This window comes from Pteropus vampyrus, unplaced genomic scaffold (genome assembly GCF_000151845.1).
Source record: "Pteropus vampyrus isolate Shadow unplaced genomic scaffold, Pvam_2.0 Scaffold96, whole genome shotgun sequence".
NCBI lineage: Eukaryota > Metazoa > Chordata > Mammalia > Chiroptera > Pteropodidae > Pteropus > Pteropus vampyrus.
The window spans coordinates 2,016,111-2,032,874 of NW_011888877.1; the positions used below are offsets into that span (position 1 = coordinate 2,016,111).

The following is a 16,764-nucleotide window of genomic DNA, read 5'->3' on the forward strand; positions in this document are numbered from 1 at the left end:
GAAACTTCTTATCTACTTGTCGTCCAATAACATATATTATAGCTCAAGAATCTCACTTTGAGTCAGCAAAGATGTATTAAAGATTTCTCAGCAAAGTGGGAGAAACAGATGTGTATTTTAGAAAGGATCAATAAGGTCAAATTGAATCTTTTTTTCTATCTCTTCTGCAACGCTACTACAGCATAGTGTCGAGGGCGTGTATGGAGTTTTAGAGTCAAACAGAGCTGGTTACAAGTTGGGGAGTCAACTTGTAAGGAGATTTGCCTCTCAAGGAGTGTTCCTTTCCTTTAATTTATATTCTAAAGACCCCACACAAGAACTCTGATTGGCCCAGCTTGTTTAAGGAGCCCGCTCCAGCAGGTGCTGGGTCAGAAACTTTGTTCACCATACACAGTAGAGTTGGTGGGTGGGTTGGGGAGCCCTTCCACACAGCACAGACGGTTCACTGTAGATGCTAGGGTGAGACTGGAAACCATTAGAACTGTACTAGAGAACACTTAGTATTTCTGGTCCTCGCAAAGCCAATAAAGTTCATGACGACTGATCACATCCCATCAGTTACGTTAAAACAGCCTACAGTACCATAGTGAATCAAAAGGTGTGTCTCAACCCAAAGAGTAAGCCTGGAGAATATGTTGTTTTTGCAGTATATTTAGAAGATCAAAGGTCAGTTTTCCTAACGCAAACATATTTTAACTTTTCATTGTAAAAGTATTCTTTTTCTTACTAATTTTAATTAGGATAAGTACCCAGGAGATTCTCAAATAAAGGGGAGGGAGGAGTTAATATTTTAATTGCTTGATCTGTGTAATGGTAAGATTTTACAAGGTGATTATCCTATAAGACCTAGGAGACTCACTTTAAAATAGCGTGGACTATAAATCAGATCTCTTTTTATAATGATTTTTTTTTTTAATGATTTGTACATCATTACCTGGGATCTTTAATTTTGCAACACCTGGGTATATAACACTGCTCTCTTAAAACCTTTACTACTGTGTGGTTTGTGCTATGTTTTATTAGAAAAGATATGTTTCTATAAGACATCCTACTTCCTGCCCTGTATGAGAAAAGACAGTTTGGAGGCTGGTAGAGAGATGCTGATGTTTTACAGGTGACAGCACAGTGAGGTGTGATCGTTACTACTGTGCTCATTCTGGGAAGGGAGTCGATTTCCTTTGCAAGTGCATGCTTGAATAATTTCATCCCAAACACGGGCAAGTGCTTGTGTAATTCTTCATTTTTCCATTAGGAATCGTATATACATCATGTGCCCCAAGTTAATGCATATAAGATATACTGCTACACCAGTAACTCTGTTCACAGTGTGATATAAACACACACATTCAGTTTTCTTGTTTGAAATTTTCAAATTTCTCTCCCGACGTGTCTTCCTTTTTTCTTTTTCTTTCAGGTGAGGGGCTATCTCAGGGACATGTAATTATAAAGAATTGTTTCAATAATTTATATTATATTTATCCTCGTGACTGAATTTTCTCGAATTATAGAGGATTGAAAAGTTAAAAATTACTTTTTCCCCCCTGTATTGGGAAACTAATATAGGAACCTCCAGTTTAACCACAGAATAGATGTTTTTATTATTGCCAGAATTATGACTCATAGTCACTTAATTTCTCTATGGTCTCCAGATCTGTTAGCTTTGTACTGTCTCTTCTAATTTTTATTTTTTATCCAACCTGGAGCACATTATCAGCTTTTCATGTATAATTTCATCTGAGTCCACAGTTCTGTCATTCCCTTCATCTTTTTATTCCGCATGCACTATACCGATTTTAAACTCAGTCGTTTATTTATCAAGTATTTTTTGAGTCTACTATGAAGCATGCATTGTATGGGAAATAATATATACATGGCCCCCAAACACAGATATAAGCATTTTAACATTTCGTGGATATTTCATCTAGTTCTTGCTTATATGTATGTAGTTACATAATATTATGTATAACAACACATACATATACTGTTGAACACGTGGCAAAGTGCATGGTATATGGTACGCAGTCGATAAGTATTACATTCGTTAAATGTGGTATGCATATTTTTTTCCATTCATCAGTTGGCTTTTTGATCTTCATATTGGTATCTTTAATAAGCAGAAACCCTTAATTTGAATACAGTACCATTTTTCATTGTCTCCCCCTATGGTTAGTAATATTTATATATTGTTTTAAAAAAGAAAACATTCTCATTCCCACATTAGAAAGATATTGCTATGATATCTTAGACGAGCTTCATTGTCTTACCTTCCACATTCTTGGTACAATCTATCTGGCATTTATTTTGAATGCTGTGAAATAGAGGTGCATTTTTCTTATTTCTCCACATCGCTACCTAATTTATTTAGTCCACATTGAAAAGATTGTCTTTTCTTTTATTGTTCTGAAGAGCCAAACTTTTCATAAATCACATGTACAAATATGTATGGATTTGTTTCAGGACTATTTTGTCCATTTCTCTGGCCTATTTATCTGACTTTACTCCAATGCTACTCTGTCTTGATCTGCCTTTGTAATGAATCTTGAAATCTGATAGAATAAATTCTCCAACTTCGTTCTCCTTTATGATAAAATTGATTGTTCTTAGCCCTTGAGATTTCTATATGAAGTTAGAATCAGTTTGTCAATTTCTGGGGAAAATATTCAAATTGTACTGGATCTCATTGTATCTATAAATCAATGAATCATTCATGTGTTCATCTTTGTTCTATGTCCCTAGAGTCCTGGAATGTTAAGCACACAAGGCACAGAGCTGGAAGCACTCATTGAGATATAATTCCAATAAGTTAATAATCCTGCCTCTTAAAAGTGCTCTTAATTCATATCCTCTGTGGTATGCAGGACACTAAACTCTTTATTCCATTAGGAGCAACTAATGACATAAACATAACCACAAATCACAACTACCGTTTGTTAAATATACAAAATATGTCCGGTACTGACTGTGTTAGATGTTCCACTTATTTCATTTTTTATTCCTATTACTGCCATACATGGGAGTATCCCATTTTATAAATGAGGAAATTAATATGTTCAGAGAAGTAAAATACCCTGACTACAATCGCCCACTTAGTAAATGATGAGGCCAGAGGCCGAACCCCGTTTATAGTTTGCTCAGCCGTAATCCCAGTGCCTTGGATAGGCAAGTGGGAAAGCTTGACTCGGTAAATATGTGGTGATTGAATGAATACTTCTGTCTTTCTCTCCATGTATGCTATTAATGATTCACATTTTTTCGACCAAAAATTATAAAACTTTCAAGATAAAAAGGGTTTTACTAAGTAGCAAGTTTAAACTCTGTATCACCTAGCATCACATTTAGATGACAAAGTAGTAAGAAATCTAATTAATCAAAGCAGAAGTGCCAAAATGCCCAAACTGGAGGAATTACTTCCTTATTTAATACTTCAAAAAGCTGTGTGTTACCTAGCATGTCTTTAATGTTTTATTATCTCTTTTTTGAATTGGTAATTACAGTGGGGACATAAACTCTGTCCTGTATGGCAAGATTACATTGATATTTAATTGCGTTCATTATTATTTTTCCTCTTTTATTTATAGCTAGGAAAGAAAAGACACACTTTAAAAATTATCTACCACCTTATTAAAATATGTTTAAGTAAAACTGACCTAAATTAACAGAGAGAATAAATTTGAGCATTAAAGCCTTTTAGACCTATGAAGTGAACTCCGAGCCAGTTTCCTTTCTGGTTTTATTTTTTTGCTTTAATTATTTATATGTTTCTTCTTTTTATGCCTCTTCCAAAGCTGTTCAGTGCTTCGGGGTCTCATTTTACCCACATGAAAATGAGCTCTACAAAGATGATCAGAGTATTGGCAATATCACTGTAAAAATAAAATCAACCAAATTACTACAGATTAGACCTGGTAATTTCAGCCTTTATCATCATTTGTAGTCATTGTCCCAATTGATACATGGATTCAAAATCAAAATAGTAGAATTATTCCTGCTGAAGGTTATGAGACATCATTATGCTATAAAATATAACACATTGTTATGCTTTTAGAAAAAATTATAGAATGATGAATATGACCAAGGACAAACTATATTATATTTTATGATTTTTTAAAAATCTTATAAACACATCATCTTTTCCTCAGAAGTACCACGGATGGCTTGTACCTGTATGTTGATAGCTCAAATGGGAAATCTGGTGACATGGCTGATATCCTCACACCTGTAATTTCACGCAAGGGACCAAAATGTACTCCGGTGTTCTGGACTCACGTGAATGGTGCCACAGTTTGTTCCCTACAGGTACTGCTTAGAGCATTGCATTTTCTGAATTACCTCTCTAGAAATTCATAGGGTATAATTTAGTGTTATAAAATATAATCTGCTAATCAATGAAAATGAACAGTTATCAACACTTCACTAGTTTCAAAATGGTAGCATTAGAAAAATGCTTTAGCAGAGTTGAACCTGAGTGGCTAGTAGGACTTTTTTTCAACTATTCAACTTACGATTATAATCTTTATCCTGAGGTTACACCTCTGTTTTGTATGGTTTTACACTTGAACTATTTCATGGAGGTTTCAGTATCAATGTTCTGAGAATAGCATTATCAAATGACTTTGGTGATAGTTGAATGTGCATTGCTTTTTGATATTGGTGCTACATTCTCCAGTAGTCTTTTCCAAATCTGGTTTTCTTTTTTTGTTTTTGTTTGTTTGTTTGTTTGTTTTTTGGATAAATAAATAAATAAATAGTTTCGAACTCACAGAAAGTTGTGAGAATGTCACAAGTAACTTCAACATGTCCTTCACTCAGAGATCTTATTTTTCTCCCAGTAGCATCCTTCATAGGAAAGTTTCAGTTCAATCCATGATCACATATCACGCCCACTTGTTATTTCTTCCCTAGTGTCTTTTAAACTGGAATAATTCCTTAATCTTTCCTTGACTTTTACAATATTAAGATTTTAAAAGATTGTAATTCAGTTATTTGTAGAATGTCCCTCAATTTGGATTTGTTTAGTGTTAAGCTTCTATTTTTTCTGTAATATCACTGATATTGCATTTTTATCACATCTCATTGGTTAGTACATGTTGATTGGTCTCAGTACTTTTGTTCCCTTTGTCAATAAATTTGCATGAAGAGATATTTTGAGAGTATGTAAAATCCTGATCTCAACTCAAATTACTCACTGGTTTTTGCATCTTTTAGTATTTTTTGCTGGAATTAATTTTACTGTGATGATTACCTAATTATGATTTTCTAACTCTATTAATCTGTCTATATTTGTAGATTGATTTTCTATTGGAAAAACACCTTATAATTTTCTCTCCACTTATTGATCCATTTTTATCCATTCGTTGATCTATATCAGTGTGGATTCATGAGTCCTATTGTATTCAATTTGTTATAATCTCTTTTATTATTTATTGGTTTTTAAATTGTTCCAGATATGGTCATAAGAGAACCTTTAAGTGGACTTCTGTTTCTTTGACAGGCCCATTAGTCTCTGAGTATTTCCTTTCTTTCTAGCCAAAATTCTAGACTCATTTTTATCCCATTCCATCCTTGGAATTAGCTGTTTCTCCATGGGATCCTGTCCAGGTTTCTAAGACTAAGTTATACAGGCAAAACAGAGAGAGGTCCTGGAATCTGAAGCACGTCTTAGTTAGGTCTTGTCTCTCCTTATTGGAAATGCCTTATATAATGTATAAGATTTGTAAGTATTATGTATAGATGCATTATTTACATAGAAGAAGACAGTTCAGTTTTGAAGCATCTTCAGTAATACTCAGTTTCAAAGCTTATATAACATTTTCCAGGAAGCCATGTATGAAAAATAAATCCCAGAATTTCAGAATTGTTTACCATGAGCAATATTAGACCAGGGCTATCCCCCTAAAACAACCATAGATAAGGACTCTCCCCCTGTCAAATACCATTAATTTATTTAGAAAGAAGTCTATGGTTAGCATATTTGCAAGGAAATTGCACTTGGTTTACCTGTTCCCCCTGGCCCCCGCCCCCAATAGAGAAATAGAATGCAGACCAGCTGTTAAATTACTTCATCCCTAGTAGCTTAATTGTAATTTTAATATTAGAGGTGCTTTTTTTCTTCTATTTTATTATTGTCTTATTCTAGGATTTTAAGTTTTTAGATAAACATGTAAATAAGTTTTTAGATAAACATGTGTTATTTTAAAATGCTTTCTTCTATGAGAAACATGTTAAATTTAGAGATCAATTTTAGAAGAATTGTCTTCCTATTATAGATGATACTTCTTACCAAAACCAATTTAAAAGTAAGCTTGTTCATATATATGTATATGTTCATGTTTAGTAATCTAAAGACATTCAAATAGTCTTATAGGTTAAAGATGCAATTTATCATTTGTCTTACATTGACTTTTAAAAAATAATTTTAGGCAAAATAATCAATAGAACTTATTGCAGGGTTTTCATCAGAAAAATGAGAATTATTTATCCAGTATACTTTGTCATTGAGATTAATTATCTGAAATATGCTTTCTTTTTTTTTCAGATAAGATTTTATATTAGTAGATGAAAAATTATAAAACTTTTAAAATTTTGTAAGAAATTAATTATCAAATAATTAAAGTAGTAATACATATGATCCTTATTTTTGTGTGTGGCTGAATAAAATAACACTTTAATAAAATGAAGTAAAAAGATTGCATTACTATGTTGCATGGATGCATTTTTCCTTAGCAAATGATATTCATATAAGGATCCCGTACATACTTTTCAGTATGTGTCAAAAATGGTTTTTAGTTTTTTAAGAAATTACAATGGAATATCAACCATAAGAAAAGATGTAATACTGCCGTTTGCAACAACATGGACAGATCTCGAGATAATCATGCTAAACAAAATAAGAGAAAAAGATGAGAACCATGTGATTTTGCCATGTGGCATATAAAAATGAAAGCACCAATGAACAAGACAAACCAACAAAAACTCATAGAGACAGAGAACAGTTTAGTGGTCACTAGAGGGAAAGGGAGGAGGGAGCAGTAGATAAAGGTAAAGGGGGTCAAATATATGCTGATAGAAGGAGATTTGACTTTGGGTGGTGATAAACACACTAACCATTGTCAGCCCAATAAATTTTTTAAAAACTCAAAAAACAAAAACAACAAAAATAGAAATTATGTTTTCTTGATTTTGATAGCATGCTGATTTAACTTGAATTTTATAGACCAAGAATTTAGTGAAATTACTTAAAACTCAAGAATCTTGAAACCCTACTACTGCAAAAGCAGCAATTCGAATTTAATTTAAAAAAGAAATAGATAATGAAGCCATTAAAAACTACCTTCGGTTTCAAAAATCAAAACCATCGCAAACCCTTCGCCTGAATAATTCTTTAGTTGTACGCACTGTAATTTTCAAAGGTATTGTTGTGAAATAATTAAACCATCTAAGTCAGTTATTTTAAAATAAGGAATTATTCTGCTTTTCCCGATTCTCTTCAGTTACTCTCTTGATGATTCATTTTGTATCATTCTAAACAAAGAGCCGTGATAATTTGTCTGCTGAGACTAATCTGATTTTTCCCTTAGAATGAGGATACAGTACTGATGAGAATTTGTGGTTTCAAGGCTGTTGGGCAGGGAGATCTTATTAGTCCTGCAAGAGTAGGTGCCCACTCATGTCACCCACTTGTGCTGTTAACTTTGAATGAGCTCCTACTGTAACAGCACTGTCTGTCCCCACTGAACGCAAGAGGATAAAGAAGGTCATTCTCAGAAGAAGGTTTTAGTATGTAATCCATGCTTTCTCCTCTGACTACATGGAGATTATTTAATATATAAAATTCCAGTTGTTACTGCCATCAGATTTTTAAAAAGCTAATGTAGTTTGAGTTCTTAATTAAATGGTGCCCGCATACCTTCAGACTTGACTGACAGATATTTGTGCTCACTTTTATTACAAAAAACTTGTGAAGTACCCTGGGGACACAATGCCGTATAGAAAACATAGACATCTAATGAAAAACGCCTCAGCTTTTCTCTCAGGGACTTTATGTTAATATTAAAATAAAAAAAAAATAATGACGGAAAATTCTACATGTTTAAAATCTATCAAGACAAAATATTTCTGCACGTCTTACTTGATTTATCTCTGCAGGTACTCAGCAAGGGAGACAATGTTACCTGTAAAATGTGGGCTCAAAGTGGACAGCAAGGTGCACGGTGGAAAAAGAAGTGTTTTTAGGCACTCATTCACACACGCAGGTTTGTTATCCAAGTAGTTGGGTGTTGAAGGAGTTTTATTGGTTTTTTTTTTTTCTGACATTCTAATTTATTTCCTCCACTCATAGTCTTCTTGTCCTCCCATTCTACTTCTGATGTGTTTATTTGACTACATATAGCTTTTTCCAGAGGAATTTATTATTTCGAAATGTCCTAATTTCTCCTAAGTAGACAACCATATATCTAGGAATATATAATTTTAATGACACCATCTGCCATTCCACAATCAGCTTCCCATATAGCAATAGAACCTCCCTCTATTGTATAAATTTATTCTCAAAGACTGTAATTAATTTATATCAAATTCGATTTAAGACAGAATTTTGAAAGTACATTATACTGTTGAACATTATTACAGATAATAGATTTACTTATTTCTAAAATATTTGAGGGAGGCACAAAATTGTGTGATGTTGTATTTGTCTTCATGTAGATTATAATAATATTAAGAGGAAAAGACCTGTGTGTGTGTGTGTGTGTGTGTGCATGTGTGTGTGTATATGAAAAGAACAGGTATTTATATATACACACACACACACACACATATACATATATATGTATATGCATATATATAAATAAAACAATTAAAGAACAGGTAGTACATAGATTAAAATGTTTAAATGGAAAATAATTATGTGCCAAGGTATTTGGTATGGTTTTTATTTTTTATGGATATTTGAGAAAACGAGAGCTCTGTGGATATGTGCATGTTTTTTAAATGTATTATTTATTTATATTTTTGGTGGATGGATTTTTTTTTGGAAGATGAGGTAAATATCTATTAAGATTTGGATAAGGAGAGTGAGAATCCCAAGCCATTTATGTTGGAGAACATTTTTTTTTAAGCCTAAACTGCACAGAGCGTTATTCCATGAATTTGGATTCACTGTTCTCTAAATAGAAGATCTAATATATTTGCTATTTATTGCATTTCCAGTCCTCTGTATATGTAACAGAAGTAACCATTCTATTGTGAATATTCAGTAACTACATCTACGTGACTGTGTTATGTCAGCTCAGCCCCTCTCAACTCCAATGGAAACAATCATCTATTTATCTATCTATCTATCTATCTATCTATCTATCTATCTATCTATCTATCTATCTATCTATATCTGTATCTCTAGATACAGATATAGATAGATAGATAGCATTTACGAAGTACTAAGCACAGTTCTGTGAATTTAAAATGTTTACCCCTTTAGTTCTCACAATAACAATATTAGGTACATGCTATTATCTCTATTTTTATAGAGTAGAATACAGAAATAGCTAGAAGTTAGGTAACTTGTCCTACTCATGTGACACAAAATGGCAGAGACAGGCTTTAAAAAGACAGATCATCTATGAGTCCATAATCCAACTGCTGTTCTACATTGCTTCCCAAATTTTACAAAAGAATTGACCCTACTTTTATTCTACTAGAAAATATCTATATACATAATATATTAATATAATATATATATAATATATATATATTTTAAACTTATAAAAGCTTAACCATGTTTAATATTAGAAACTATGGAATCTTAACCAACATTGTATGAAGCATTGGGATATGTGATAATTTGATCATTCAGACATGACAGGTAGCTGAGATTGTGTCTAAAGAATAGTAGATAAACAAGTTAACAATGAAACACTCATTGAGTTATTTGATTTCTTATTCACACAGCATTGTATCAATATTTAAATGTTTAGATATCTTCAAATAACAGAATACCTTTTTCAATTTGCGTATCAATATTTTGGGGGGGGCTCAATTTATCTTACAAAAATGTTGTAGTCATTATTCTTTCCAGTTTTACCATTTTTTAATCACTTCCTAACTCAAAATATCTTGCAAATTTGTTATTTTTTTAGCACATCTGCTATGAAGAAAATTTATCCCTTTTATGTAAATTCAATATACTAATTTACATACAAATTATATTTTTATTTTGTTATTTTTAATATTGTGAGAGGCTGATTTCCATTCTATCCTATCATCTTAAAAGGAAAACACCTAAGTTTTCACACAATAGTATAAAAGCATAGCATAACTAAGAAAAAACTGTAATTCTTTCAAGAAAAGTAATTATTTAGATTTGGCTAAAAGGTGTTTGAGAGTTTGATAACAATAAATATTTTAGTAAAATCACTAAGGTAACTGTATTTCTTGTTAACTCATTTCTTATTGTTCTAAATTTATTTTAAAATATGCAAATATTTCTTATGTTAACACACAAATACATATTTGGCCAGCAGAGAAACTCTGAATCAGTTCCCTTAAAAATTTGAAACTAAACAATATAGGACTTGTTACGTTCATTATTATTCCAAGCAGTGGTAATGTTATAAACTGAAGGCGGCCTTTCTGTAAACTTTAGCGACTCCTATTATTATTTTTCATCACTTCTACTTCTATCAGATTCTACATAAGTGGAATCTCACTGTCAAACAATGACACTCATAAGAATTGTCTTCATTACACATATTAATCAAAGGCAAATCAAGATTATTTCAGCTGCAAAGATGTGTCCAATTCAAAAAAATACTCATGGTTTCGAGGTTTGATAACTTTCGCTCTCACATAGTTGGGGTGGACAGATCTGGGAGAAGGCAAGAACTAGGCAAAACAGTGTGAAGGATGTATTTGCATCTTCCTTTTCTTGGTGCCTCTATCACCTGTTTGGCCTCCTGCTTCCATGTGTGATGAGGTTCTAAGAAATGCTCAGGTCTTGCTTTGGATCTCATTTCTGCAGAGGCAGCAGTGATGGCTCAGTGACTCCTGCCAGTTTTCTAGGCCACCTATCTTAAAAATCTACACAGGAGGCAGGTGTGTTGCCACTCCCGTATTCTTAGGTGTTGAGGATGGTGGCAATCTCAGATGACCCTCAAGCTTCTTGGGTCAGTTTCATTGTGGGGCATTTTTATCAAATTTAAGTCTAATGTCATGTATTTGGTGGTTGCTCCAAGTTTTTGTTTCTTGTTGGACAGGTCAGCTGAAATTGATTCATTCTTTTTTTTTCTTTTTCCTTTTCTTTTCCCTTCTTTCCTTTCTCTTTCTCTCTCTAACCCCATCTCTCTCATCTCTCTTTCTGTGTCTCTGTCTCTCTTTCTGTCCATCTCTGTCTCTATCTGTCTGTCTCTCTAGATTGTCTTTAGGGCAAAACATGGTGTCGGTCACATGGGAGATGTAGCAGTGGATGACATTTCCTTTCAAGATTGTTCTCCCCTGCTCAGCCCAGACAGAAAGTGTACTGCTCAAGAATTCATGTATGCCAAGAAGCACATTTCACAGGACAAGCTATGTGATTTTGTGAATGATTACGCTGATCATTCAGATGAGACTGCCTTCATTTGCAGTAAGTGGAAGTGTCTGTTTCCTTACTTTGACCTTTATCTCCCACAACCTTATTTTATGCTCTGTGTTAATTGCCAAAACATACAGAGTATGTATAGCTCAGAAGCTGAGACCAGTAAGGTGATTTGACTGTTTAAATATATTCCTTTTCCCTCTCTATACTTAATTTAAAACCGTAATTCATTTAAAACCAGCTGATGGACTGGTGTGTGTGTGTGTGTGTGTGTGTGTGTGTGTGTGTGTGTGTGTGTGTGTGTGTGTAAAGTAATTGGAGATAAATTGGAAAACAGGGGTCTTCAAAGACAGAGTGGAAACAAGCATTTTCCATATGAAAGAAAGTTTTGGGAAAAAGACAAGCGAAATATCCAGCAAAACCAATTCATGCAGGGTTAACAAGCCTCTGTGCTTTGATGCATTTCAAAGAGTTGTCATTCCTTTGTGTAAATGACGAGATGTGATAAATTGTTAAAAAAAATAATGCCCAAATAATACATAAAATAGACAAAGTGATCTAAAAGAGATACACATCAGCTATGTAGTATCGTAGGAGATCAACTCATAATAAACAGCACCTATTAAAATATCCTTAGCTAAATGGGCCATATGTGCTCATTCAGGTAAGTCTGTAAAATTGTGCCACACAGTCCAGTCGTTGCGTCATTTCATTGCAAATGAGGTGAACACAAATAGTCAAAATGGAAGTTGACAAACCGTTCTACTATCCTAGTAATATTTTCTGAGCTAGAATATCACAGTTTGACCTTTATTTTTATTTTTATTATTTTTTTGCCTCTTGAAACCAAATCTGGAATATTGAGAACAACTTCAGTTAAAGAAGAGCTCACATTTATATAGAACTTTTAATTTTCATCACACTTTTATCTACTAATCTGCAGCGGGTCCTCACAGGGGCTCTGAGGGGTGAGTGGCATGGGTATTATTAGTGCATTCCACAGATGCAGCCACATGCAGATGGTGTAGCTTTTGTCAAAATTCATCCAACTAGTTTTGACAGAGTTGATTCTAGAACTCAAGTACTTTTATTTGTGAACCACTTCTTTGCCCAAGTGACTATACCACCTGTGTGTAAAACTGAATCTTAAGAAATCAAAACCAAAAAACTTTGTAGATGTAGAAATCCTGTTTATATCATAAAACTATTTGTTCAATCAATTATGGAGTCTTTCTTACAATATCCGTTATTATCATATATGAACCAAGCAAAACATTTGGCTAATCCTGAGTTCTGTATTAAATAATGTTTACCTTTACCTTATATATATTTCCTGGGGTATTTGTAGTTATTTTCCACATCAAATGCTTTTACATTTTCTTCATTGCCATTTTCACTTGACTATAACACCAATATATTAGGTTATCCATCAAACAGAGCAGATATTGTGCTTTTGAATATTATTTGTGATGTTGCCAATGTGTCTCTTTTCCAAGATATGAATTAATGCCATCTTTTCAGTACTTAAAATATCAGTTTGTTTCTGGCTGAGGTTTTTGTTTGTTTGTTTGTTTGTTTTTGAACTCTTCATATTTAGATTCTAATGCAAAAATTTCTGGGAGTCCTCTGGAAAAGGATGCTGATGTACTAAGAGGGTCAGAAATGTATTGAAATTTACTGTCTTGGTAGTTGTTTTGTATGGAAAATAAAGGCAAAAGTAATCATAAGCCTTTGGAGGGAAGGATGTACCAGACATGGTTTTCGGTGACCTCGTTGCCGAATCACTTTGTTTGAGTAAGCCTATTCCTATCAGTAATACTGGAGCAAGAAAGCTGAATTAGTTCAGATACTACATAGGAAAAAGAAAAAGTTTTAGCTCCTTAGAACAAATAAATAAACTAACAAAAGACTTGGAAGAAACTCTAAAAGTATCCCACCTTTTTATTATTGGTCTCATTACGAGTATGCATTCTTTTTGTATAGAGTTACTTTTTTTATTATTTCTTTTTAAAATTTTAACTGCATTCCATTCTATTGGTCTTAAATGTTATGATTTAATTATAGAGTGGCTAGAATCTACTGTGTGAATTAAGAGTGCTGTTATGTATCCTGCATAAAAAGTAAATTTTGATTGCTCTAATTAGACCCGGAAGAATAGGAAGGAAACAAAAAAATGTTTAAATCACCATAGCAACTGATTTCAGAAGTTTGGCTGACAACCAACCAAGATTTTAGGTTTAAGTTACACAATCTTTGTGTGTGTGTGTGTGTGTGTGTGTGTGTGTGTGTCTGTGTGTGTGTGAAAATTCTAAGTAAAGGTAGAATACGTATCATAACTCTAAGAAAACTTCTGAAGTATCATTAAGTACAAGTATGCCACATAGCGATAGCAGAAAGAACTTTTAAAAACTATTTTAAAGGCATAGAGTATCTTTGATGGAGAAGACTGAAAACAAAATCTAGTAGAAAAAAATCAGAATGTTATTTATTCCTTCATGTCTAAAAAATACAACATAATCACAGAAAAACGTTATTTGTGTATCTGAGATCTCAAAATCTTTTTTGAACATGTCTTTGCCATTGACTTAGAGGTGCCTTCAGATAACAGCTATATTTTTGTTTCCCTATAGAATATTTATTGTGGATGCAAGTTGAGATTATCTCAGGCATACTCAAAATAATTCGGTTCTACACTGATTAATGAAGGTGCTGGATATTTATTTGACCAACATAATCAGAAAGTAATCTGAATCTAATGGGCAAATGTAACACTGTATTAACAATTGCAGGTATCTGTTCTTTTCAAGAACATAGATAACATTTACAAAAAGCTATATTATTAAACATTGAGAAATTTTTAATTATTTGAAATGGATTAAAGTGACATAGATTATCTCTTTTGAATTAGGCTGAAAATCAGTTATGAGACAAAAGTTAGAAAATTCCTATTGGTTAGAAGAAAGACTCTGCTAGTAACTTATGCCTCCCCCCAAAAAATAGTAAGTCATAGTGAGATTAAAAAACGGTTTAAACAAATAATAATGAAAATAATACATCAAACTCTGTGGGAATTAGTTAAATGAACATATAGAGAAAAATGTATACACTTAATCTTTATATTAGAAACCAATTAGCTCATAGTGCAAATTTATGGAATAGAACAAAAATGTAAGATAGAGAGGATTTGAAAAGACTGATAAAATTTTCCAAACCCTGTCAAGAATGATCAAGAGAAATAGAAGAGACAGAAATATGAAATTCATTTAATGCACATTTATTGGGAAGTTATGTGTCAAGCAATGTTTGATATATCTAGTATATATCAATAAAATCAAAAATCCTATTCCTCATACTCTTAAGTTCAATGAAAAATATAGTCTCTCTGTGTCTATACACTTAAACATATGTAAATGTATATATGTATATATGTATATGTACATGTGTATGTGTGTGTGTGTGTGTGTGTGTGTATAGTAAATCACAGAGCTTTTAAAAGGTGATAAGTGCTACGAGAAACTATAAACTAAGGGAAATCATAAATGGAATGAGAGCAAATTTCAGTATTAAGGGGCATAATGAAAACAGGTCTAGATAAAATAAATTTAAGCAAATTCTTTTAATTTAATTTATTTCCCACTTTGTTGCGATATAATTAACATACAGTGCTGTATAAGTTTAAGGTATACAGCATATACTTACATATCTCGTGCAATGATTGCCATATAAGTTAACATCCATCATTTCATACAGGTATAAAAAAAGAGAAAAAGAAATAAAATGTCTCTTTCCTTGTGATGAAAACTTGTTGAATCTCTCTTAGCAACTTTTAAATAGACCGTACGGCAGTACTATCTGTAGTCATCATGTGTACATGTGATTACGTCTCTAGTGCTTATTTATCTTATAACTAACTAGAAATTTGTACCCTTTGCCCACTTTCATCCAGTTCCCTTCCCAAGCAAATTCTTGAGGGAAGTCTGGGACTTAGCCAACACTTGTTATTTTTATTTTTATTTTTATTTTTTATTATAGCCACTCTGCATGTGAGGTGGGATCTCATTGTGGTTAGATTTTTCCTTTCCCTAATGACTGATGATGTTCAGCATCTTTTATTATGCTTATTTTTGTATCTTCTTAGGAGAAATGTGTAATGAAGTCCTCTGCCCATCTCTGTATAGGTTTGTGGTAGGTTTATTGCAATCAATAAAGCTATATCGAGATGTCATTATCACCCCCAATTTGTAGTTTATATTAGGATTCCCTCATGGTGAAAGAACATTTGATAAACAACTAACCAATTTTTTAAAGTCAGTTATTTAATGGCACCCTTACTAAAGTCATTATAAATATTTTAAACATGCTTTTCCCTGTTGGATGAATGCTCCTCAAAATATTATTACTTTTTATGTTATATCAATGTGCAATTTAACACTGCTGAAAAATTTTCTATTACTACTCAAATCTTGGTCTATAAACAATCGGTTTTTAAAAATCAGAATCCAGGACTCCCCCCACCGACTTACAGAATCATATACTGCATTTTATGCAAGATCATCGAGTGATTCATATGTGCATTAAAATTTGAGAGGCATTAATCTAAACAATATAAAATTTTGAAAAAGTTTCCTGCTTAGGACGGAGAGCTATTATTTTATTCTTAACTTCCTTATCAACATATATAAACATACCAGGATTTTAATCATTGGAAAAATTACTGTTTAAGTAAAAAAAAAATTATTCTATATATATTTTTGATGAATTCGATTGATTATATTCATCAAGATTTAATGAGTATGTATGTATTTGATTTTCAAATATAATTTTTTGGAGTTTTTAAGCAGTTTTTAAAAATGAACATTCATGCCTTAATTCAGTCAATATTATTGAGCATCTTTTATGTACCAGAGTTTGTTGCAACTCCGTGGGATAACGCAGTGAAAAACACAGACAAACCTACTCTCATGAGCTGGCATTCTGGGTGTTGGTGGTGGGGACCTCAAACATGAAACAAAGTTAAGTAAAATAACACAATATCTTATAATAATAAATGTTCTGGCAAAAAGTAAAATAGGGAAAATGGGAAAGAAAATGCTTGGAACAGTGGTTACAATTTTAAACAGAGCAGTCAGAAAACTTCTCATTGAGAAATTGACATTTCGATAAAGAATGAAAAGAATAATGGATCAAGCCAAGTA

General features: G+C 32.6%; 1 protein-coding gene across 1 annotated transcript in view; it reads left to right on the forward strand.

Moving 5' to 3' along the window:
* Positions 1 to 16,764, forward strand: part of MALRD1 (MAM and LDL receptor class A domain containing 1) — a 520,465-nt gene that overhangs the window by 179,279 nt on the left and 324,422 nt on the right. Inside the window, 4 exon segments of the mRNA XM_023533144.1 lie at positions 4,140 to 4,296; positions 8,146 to 8,215; positions 8,218 to 8,252; positions 11,407 to 11,617. Coding sequence (XP_023388912.1) covers positions 4,140 to 4,296; positions 8,146 to 8,215; positions 8,218 to 8,252; positions 11,407 to 11,617 — 473 coding nt within the window.